This window comes from Vicia villosa, linkage group LG4 (genome assembly GCF_029867415.1).
Source record: "Vicia villosa cultivar HV-30 ecotype Madison, WI linkage group LG4, Vvil1.0, whole genome shotgun sequence".
Classification (NCBI taxonomy): domain Eukaryota; kingdom Viridiplantae; phylum Streptophyta; class Magnoliopsida; order Fabales; family Fabaceae; genus Vicia; species Vicia villosa.
This window is the reverse complement of record NC_081183.1, coordinates 56,150,422-56,159,331: the sequence shown is the minus strand read 5'-3', so window position 1 is coordinate 56,159,331 and position 8,910 is coordinate 56,150,422. Positions and strand designations below refer to the sequence as shown.

Genomic DNA, 8,910 nt, shown 5'->3' with positions numbered 1-8,910 from the left:
GTTGAAAGTTTCCTCAAAGTCTTTTTAGATCATTGAGAAAAATGGTTATAAAGTTAAGAAAAAATCCAAGTAAAACACTTGAAAATTTCACTACAAGAAAAATGTATTTTTACGACAAATAGATTACGACGGTTCTTGAAAACTGTCCTCCTATGTGTATAACTACAGTGACTACGACGGTTAGTTGCAACCGCCCTTTAATTTTTTTAAAAAATACATGGATTGTGACGGTTCCAAACTAAACCGCCCTAAATCATGCTTTGCGACTGTGACTCAACCGTCCTTATATTTATTTTAAAAATATTTGCGACAGTTAGTAACAAAATAACTGTCCTTATATTTATTTTTAAAATATCTTAATGGGCTGCGACGGTTCAACCCCAACCGCCCTCTTTATTTGGCCCAAATGAAAAATATTCTACAACAGTTCATAACAAAACCACTGTCGCGATCCAAACTAAAAGAACCGCTCTACCAAAAACCAAACAAACTCTTCAATATTTCAAAACTCCTTCTTTCACAAGTGGAAAGCGCGAAACAACAACTACAACACCACTGCAAAAACCCTAGCAAGCGTATTCAGAGACGCGAAGCACCGCACGCAGAGCCACCACTCAGCAACTCTCCACAACAACAACTGCCGCTCCGCCACCGGACCGCCCAGAAGCAGCCTCCGACCTGCAGAGACAATCGCACCCGCTCAACATCAACATCACCAAATCGTCATTGCATCCTCATCAATCAAACTGAACTGAAGTAACGCATCTGCTTCATCTTCGCAAAGTTCTTCGATTAGGTAAGATCCCGTTTCACCTTGCTTTGCGTGATTCTTATTTTTTGAGAATGATTATCGTGTTGGTTTGATCTTATTTTTTCGAGTTACAGATTGTTTTTGTTTGATGATTTTCATGATTGTTTTGTTTTGATTGATATGAGAGAGTGAGAGACGATGATGCTTATGTTAGGAACATGAGAATAGATCTTGAGAGAGATGAAAGTTCGGCGAGGAAACAAAGTAGGAGAAGAACAGAGAAGAGGTCTTTGTTGTTGTGTGAAAAGCAGAGAGTTTGATTGACAAAGGAGAGTTGAAATTGTTGTTGAACTGAGAGAGAAAGGAGAACGTGAATCAAAGGGGAGGCAGGTCCTTCATTAGTTCTTAGGGTTTTTTTTGTGGTGTCTGGGCTCAGTAAGTTGATTCAATAGCCCAATTCTGTTTTTGTGGTACTATATCTATTTTTCTCTTTCTGAAGGTACTGCATTTTTACTCTTGTTCAGTTAGTTACAAGTTTTTCTTTTTAATTTGTATATGATTACAGTTTTAAGATCAAATTAATATGTTCACAATGAGTAACAGTAAAACTAAATTTTTGTATTAAAATCTCCTTTGAATTTTACCGCATATGTTGTTTCTATTGTTTCTATTTTAAACCTTACTGTGAAGTATGTTAAAGGTAGCATATTTATCTTGTGTTTTGAGATTACCTAGCAGATTGAAACTACTAGTATTAGAATAACCTGGATTAGCTTCTATATAGAATTGAACCTAGCAGATTGAACTACTAGTACTAGCATAAAGTATCAAGCTCTTGAGGTACTTATGTATATCCAGTGAAGGCTAAGCTATTAAGCTCTTGAGGTTGTATGATTGAACTCCACTGATCAAAGTTGCTGAAATTGTACACTTTGCTTGAATCTTTTTCAACTTCTCTGCTTACGTTTTGATTGAGGACAGCATAAAAGTCAGTATCGCTATTATTTTCAACTACTTTTCTCTTCAGAGGATTATCAAACAATCCCTCAGTTGCAGATGATAAGAACTGTGCTCCTATTATGTTTAAGTTGTTTTCTTCATAAAATGAAGCATGTGGTTTTACATTCTCTGATGACATACCAATGGTATTGGGAAGAACACTCTTAGAAGTCAGAATATAAGGTAACATTGGATATTCATTCTGCACATAGTTTTTCACTGGTTCAGGATTAGAGTTCTCATTCATTTGATGAAACTGACTTGTTGGTTCATAATAACTAAGTTCATTTGAATCTTCCAAACCCCTTCTCAGGCTTCTGGCTTTTTGTCGAACTCGACATAACACCCACTCATCCAGCTGAAACCAAATCAGAATAACAAAAAAGTAATCAAATAGGTATTATTAAATATAAACTTCATATTGAAGGCGCATCTGGTGTCAGTTACATGTCAATGTTGATCACTAACTCGTGTGCTACGTTCAATGTTTTCAAATTTTTATTAGTATCGACGTGTTAGTGTAGTGTTTAATATCCGTGTCTGTGTGTGTCTGTGTTTTATAGATTTTAAAACTTGAAAAATCAAACTAATGGAGTTGACCTACTCGCATGGAAGTTAGAACTGTTATGCTTGGAATTTGAGATCACTGAATCATGCAGCCTATATTCATGCATGATCCATTCAGTTTTGGATCCTTTTGGTGGACGTCCCTTATAGAACACCAGAGCTTTCTTCACTCCTATGCTTTTCAAACCACATGAAGTCAGAATAGGTTTATCAGTTCCAGTAGCTTTCCAATAACCTGCACCAGCTGCTCTATTAGGCCTTAGTCCTTTCGGATATTTTCTCTCCCTTGGAGTAAAGAAATACCATTCTTCTTCACCAAACAAAGCCTTACCTGTCAATAAACACTTCATTAAAAAATAAGAATGAGAAGAAAACTATAAAACTAGTGAATTTGTTAAAGGCGAACATGGACTCTCCCATGGATTATACTTGTAGAGATCTATTGCTGCTATGAATGAAGCAGGAAGAGGAGATGAAGTAACTTTGTTTCTTAGATAGTGAACTACAAGCTCTTCATCAGAAGGGTGGAATCTAAATCCCGGAGGGAGTTGAATTTCTGAATGGGGATTTTTGTCCATGAAGATCAAGATACACAATGTCAACGTAAGAAACTAGGAGATTTATCTCTCAGTTACCTATATTATCGACCAAAATGGTTGTAAGCTTGAAATCACTGTGCATGATTTATAAATATATGTACTGTTTTGTTTGATCATGCAGATAAAGACAATTATCTTTTATTATAATACTAGGTAGGTGTGTGTGAAACGAAAATAACCCTTTTGTCTCATGTTATATGACAACATTCTTCAAATTTAGACAAAAGATTGAGTCCTGTGATGACCAAGATCACGTTATACATTATAGAATACAGCTTGTTTTGAAACTTAAATGGCCATGTTTGTCAGTTTGATGCATTATAATTGTGCTCATTGAAATTAAACATCACTTTGTATTTATTTCAATGAAAATAAAATAAAATAGTCAAAATAATAAGTGATATTGTTTTGATACTCATCATGCATTTATGGACAATAATAAGGTTAACAACAATGTTAATAAATTAAACTTAGTTACATGCTACATAAATTTATAATAAAATCATTATGCGATTAAGTAAGCATCTACTCTTTAATATTTTACTGCATACACCCTTATGATTCATCATAATTCATAGCTAGCATGATAAAGTTGAGATGAATGAAATAGTTAACCATGAAATAAGTTACAATTATTTCTGTTTCACAAATTATCATTATTAACTTCCTCTTTATTTGTATTATCATAGATTTAATGTATATTTAAAATTTAAGATGATAGAGAGTTGGTAAAAAGATGCATGATATTTTAGAAATGATTTTTAAGATAAATACTACCATGGTACATGTAACATGATGCAACATAATTTGCTTTGTATAGTGATAGAGTAATCTATCTCTCTCTCTCTCTATATATATATATATATATATATATATATATATATATATATATATATATATATATATATATATATATATATATATATATATATATATATATATATATATATATATATATATATATATATATATATATATATATATATATATGTATAATATGCTGTTAATGTGTGTGTATAATTGTTACAGTGCTTGTTTTAATATGTGAGATTGTGTGTGGTAGTATTTTGTTTATGTTATAAATTGATCATAGTTAATAAAAATGTAGTTGTTGTGATGTGGTATGATTTGCAGTGGTGTATTAAGGTACTAATTGTAGCTGTAATGGGTGTATTATTTGTATTTTGTATTCCAATATCCAAGTTGTAATTAAGTTGCACTATTGTGGCTAGGGATGTCAACGGGGCAGATATTGTTCGGAGGATGCTTCTCCACTCCCCGCCCCGCCCCTAAATTTAGTCCCCATCCCCATCCCCAATCCCTGTCACGGGGGAATATTTCCCTCCATCCCCATCCCCATAGATCCCCACGGATATCCACGGAGATCGAATTTAAAGAAAATTTCTACACTTTTTAATCAAAACTATGACTCTAGTATTTTGTTTTTTTTCCGTATTTTTTAAATCGCATATATTTGCATCTTTATTTTATAAAAAAAATCAAAATACATCTTGCATCAATAATAAATAAAAAAAGCAAAAGAACTTGATGTTGCTAATATTTTTTATGTAAAAATAAATAAATAGTAACATAACTTCTTGCTACCGTGCTTCCACTAATTTACTACCACAATACCGATGTCGTCCAGCGCAAGTGGTTGATTATGTGTGACAAATCTATAACTTCTAATGACTCTTCATTTTCTAATACATTGTAAAATTATATAATTATATAATATATAAAATATATAAATTAACATATATCTTCGGAGTCGGGGAATCCACGGGGACGGAGGATACTTTCCCAATCCCCGCCCCAAAGTGTTATCGGGGGAACTTTTCCCTCCATCCCCATCCCCACGGGGAAAAAAATCCCCAACTTCGGATCTCCGCACAGATATTCCCCACAGGGATCCCCATTAACAGATGCAATTGACATCCCTAATTGTGGCTCAGTTTTCCTTTTTGCTAAGTTTAAGTATAACGATTTCTTAAGATGCTAGTTTTTCAATATCACTACAGTGCTTGTGTATGAAGAGAAATGATACTGAGTAGGCAAGACTTGTTAAAGCTTATATGGTTTGTGTTTTTATGGCCAAGTTTCTATGAAGTATTTCAATCTTGAAGTGTTTTATGTTTTATATAAGTTACCAATAAAAGGATTAGGTTCTGTTGTGAAAAATATTATTAAATCTCTAAAAGTTATTTAATGTTGGTGAATTTTAAGATGTATTTTATAGTTGTTTCTTCAATTTTATTATATTTTTGTCTAATCGTTGTGTATTTTATGGCAACAAATGACTAACAGAAGTGGAGGCGAGAGAGGAAAGGCAAATCTGAAAAAAGGAAAATCGAAGTGCTTAGCACCAGGAAAGCTTATTGATCATCGGAATAGCATGTTTCACAGGAAATCTACATTTGTTCAGTCATCACCGGCTACTACAGCACCGACTCCATCAACAGTTCAGACTCCATCGACGGCTCCGGCTCTATCGCCGGCTCCGACTCCTTTGCCTGCACGGGCTGCACCGGTGTTGCGGACTGCACCGATGTCGCGGGCTACAGCAATGACGCGGGCTGCACCACTGTCGAAGTTCAGCAAGAGGAGGAGCAGTCCACACCTCAGGCCAATCGAAGTTCAGCAAGAGGAGGAGAAGTCCACACCTCAGGCCGTAAGGCTCATGTTGATGTAGCGCTTGAGCTTGTAAGTAATAAAGTCGATTTTTTTTTCAATCTTTATTTATTTATACTGTTAAATTTACTCAAATTCATATTGTAGACCCATGAACTTCAGAGGGATGTGCGCCGTGATGAGTTATTTTTAAAGACCCATAAGAGGAAAAATGGTGAATGGGTTGATCATCGTGCTGAGGCTAAAAACAATGTTTCTAGTAGTGTTAGGTGACGAACGTTAGACAACAAGAGAAGCTTAAGTATCCTCCCCCTCCTTTGAGTACTATTGAGCTTGAGAAACGGGCTTCACGATACTTTTAGATGAGCTCTGAGCACACAATGAAGGTTAGTAAATGTTGATAATCCATTTATTTCATCGTTCGTGTTGTAGTTATAACTTATAAGTAATGTGCATTTAAGTCTACAACTTATTCTGGATGCTTTATGTTGTTCAAAGTAGACTAATTTCACAATTTTGAATATATAAAATTAAGTAATGCATTTGTAGACGATGCCAAAGAAAAATTCCAAAAAAACTTATGACTTAATGAATCCGTAACTACGTTTGCATGCAAATGTACCATGCAAGAGGTGCATTTTGTTCACCAGATTTTCTAATTGCTTTTATGCCATTGTATTTATTCATTGGACAATTGTTTTCTATTTACCTTTTGTTCTGGTCTGGGCCGAGCAGGCCCAACCCTTGTTACCAGCCGAGCAGGCCCAATCCCTTGGGCCCAATTACTGGACAACAGATAAGGGCTGCCCTTCGCGAAGACTCTGGCCGAGCAGGCCCAAACCTTTGGGCCCACTTACTGGATAACCGTCAAGGAGTTATCCACGCACGAAGACCACGCGTCACGTCTCAGCGAAGGATTCGATCAACCATCTCCGAACCCTACGCTATGTGCATCCAGAACGTGAGTCTCCTGCTGACTCAGCCCTAGCATGGGACGTTCTGGCAGTTCCCTAGCACGTGGGCCTCCAGTTGGATTTGGCCCAATTAGGGAACCTTGGCCCAGCGCTGAGGGCTATAAATACCCTCTTTCACTAGAGGGTCAGGTATTCTATTCTTAACTCTAAACCTCATTCTCTGATAGCTACTGACTTAAGCATCGGAGGACCTTGCAGGTACCCCCCCATCTTGCTCTTCAAGCCAGATATTGCGCCTTGACGATTCTCCTGATCAGGTACGATCAGTGGCGCCGTCTGTGGGAACCTTGCTCCCCCTTCTTTAACAAAGATCAAAGCATAACCTTTCACCATCGTCATGGCCAACAACAACATACCTAGTCCTGATCCCTTCGTCCTGGAACAACTGATTGAAGATTCCAGCCGCGAACTGACGAATCGCCGTCGGCAGGAACGTGCTTTTGCCGGACAGAGGCAACAGATTCAGCACATTCAACACGTGCACGGCCTTCAACAAGTCCAGAACGTCGAACAAACCCATCCTGAAGGACAAGTTCAGAACGGGGAAGACGGGCAGACCCGGCCCCAGACTGAACCAGAGCAGCTCCAAGTGGTGAATGAAACTGATACCCGAGACGGGCAACCCGCTTCCTCGTTCACCCACACCTCTGGCAGACGAAGAAGCCGTAGCCCGGACGAGGAGGAACAGATCAACATTCCCGAGGGCGCTGATCCGACCGCCATTCTCCTACTCAAAGAGCTGCAGAAGACCAACCGCCTCATCCGCCAACAGGGCGACCGCATCCACGACCTGGAAAGGTGATCGGTCACCATTTCTACTTAATTTCGTCATAAATTTGGCATAAGATCGTCATACTTGGTAACACTTTGTGGTTGTTTTCATGAGTTTTTCGTTGATTCCTTTAATATTAGTTAATTGCTTGAATTATGTTTTTGTTCCCTTTATCATGTCTTTTTAGATGCTTTTGATCTCTCTACTTGGTGGTTGTAGGTTAATTCTGGATCAGATGGAAATTGCACAAGTGTTGGTGTAACAGAAGCTGAAAATCGTGACAGGCGTGTAGTATTTTGATCATAACTGGAGCTTCGTAACTCGGAATGACGCGGTTCCAGTGGCAAAATTTCGCTAACGAAAAGAGCTACAACTTTGATGTTGAAGTCAAAGCCAAAAGAGGCAGGGTCGGACACGGTCAGACCGTGTCAAGTGACACGGCCGTGTCCGACCTGCCGAAGAATTTTCCCCAAAAGTGGCAGAAGCTGACACGGTCAGCCCGTGTCAAGTGACACGGCCGTGTCAGCCTGTGCGGACAGAATTTCTGATTTTCTATGTTTTTACAATTTTAAAGTTCTGGGGGCAATTTGGGTATTCTGGCTGAGATCTGAAAACCTAGAGGGATTAAAAGAGGATTGAGAGACAAGGAGAGGGGACTTTTTTTGGATCGTACGAAAGAATTCCAGAAGAGAGCAAGATAGCGTATTCAAGGTTGTGGAAGACGAAGAGATTCAACGGTGGAAGCCATTGAAGATCAGAGTTCTCCTAATCTTTTGTAAATGTCTAAACTTTCTGATTTTGGTTTCTTGAATATTATGAGAGGCTAAACCCCCCAATGCCAGGGGGGTGTCCCTGATTTGAATTGTAATGACTTTTGAATTCCGTATTTCTTTAATCAAGTATTAGTTTTATGCAATTTGATTGTTTAATGTTTTTATACCTTCTTTGTCGGAAAAACAAAGATTGATCTACGGTTAACAATTTGTAGGACTACGGTTGTTAAGGTTTTTAAACAATTTGATCTAGTAGTTATCACCTAGGACTAGGGATACCGAAAGGTTATTTGAACATTCTTGATTATTTACATCTTTGGTTTGCAAACCTTTGTTTCCACTAAGGACTTAGGGAAACACCCTTAAGAACAAATAGTTGCATTCTATGAACTTGTTGAAGAGATCTTTTTACAGAGTCATTATAAGGAAGATCAAACACCTACCCTGGCATTACCTCAAATTACATCTAAAAAGTCAAACTTTAATTTCAGCTTATTTTTATTATTTCTTTTATTTAAATTTACTTATTGCATTATAACAAAACACCTATTTGCTCTTTTGTTTAATTGACTTAAATAACTTGTGTTTCCTACGCAATCCTCGTGATCGATACTTGGGGTAAAACCCATTATAACTACACCGGTGAAAATAGTACACTTGCTATTTTTCCGATCAAGTTTTTGGCGCCGTTGCCGGGGATTGCCAAAATATAAGTTTTATTTTAGTCAATTAAAATTTTATTGCTCTGCAATTAAAATTCTTTTTGCTGAAATTTTTATTTGCTTATTTTAATTTTAATTTTTTTTAACTTATCTACTAATCGATTTCTAATCTTGTATGCGAG

General features: G+C 37.1%; 2 protein-coding genes across 2 annotated transcripts; one reads left to right on the top strand and one right to left on the bottom strand.

The window, feature by feature from the left end:
- The first annotated feature begins 437 nt into the window (after positions 1-437).
- LOC131594831 (uncharacterized) lies at positions 438-6,487 on the top strand. Its single transcript, XM_058867040.1, has 3 exons — positions 438-796; positions 5,224-5,587; positions 5,695-6,487. Exons 2-3 carry the CDS (start codon positions 5,312-5,314, stop codon positions 5,818-5,820), a joined length of 402 nt encoding a protein of 133 aa, XP_058723023.1. The 5' UTR covers positions 438-796; positions 5,224-5,311; the 3' UTR covers positions 5,821-6,487.
- LOC131594832 (NAC domain-containing protein 2-like) lies at positions 1,570-2,895 on the bottom strand. The gene is made up of 3 exons (XM_058867041.1): positions 2,724-2,895; positions 2,359-2,648; positions 1,570-2,108 (listed from the first exon to the last, which is right to left on the bottom strand). The coding sequence occupies exons 1-3, from the start codon at positions 2,893-2,895 to the stop codon at positions 1,596-1,598; spliced, it is 975 nt and encodes a 324-aa protein (XP_058723024.1). The 3' UTR covers positions 1,570-1,595.
- Positions 6,488-8,910: the final 2,423 nt, after the last annotated feature.

What these genes read in the sequence shown, in the direction of transcription:
- LOC131594831 (XM_058867040.1), top strand. Translation starts at nt 5,312, where the DNA reads ATGTTTCACAGGAAATCTACATTTGTTCAGTCATCACCGGCTACTACA. An exon ending in AGAAGTCCACACCTCAGGCC is followed by an intron (nt 5,588 to 5,694) that starts GTAAGGCTCATG and finishes TTCATATTGTAG; the next exon opens with ACCCATGAACTTCAGAGGGA.
- LOC131594832 (XM_058867041.1), bottom strand. Translation starts at nt 2,895, where the DNA reads ATGGACAAAAATCCCCATTCAGAAATTCAACTCCCTCCGGGATTTAGA. An exon ending in TAATCCATGGGAGAGTCCAT is followed by an intron (nt 2,649 to 2,723) that starts GTTCGCCTTTAA and finishes GTTTATTGACAG; the next exon opens with GTAAGGCTTTGTTTGGTGAA. An exon ending in ATAACAGTTCTAACTTCCAT is followed by an intron (nt 2,109 to 2,358) that starts GCGAGTAGGTCA and finishes ATTTGGTTTCAG; the next exon opens with CTGGATGAGTGGGTGTTATG.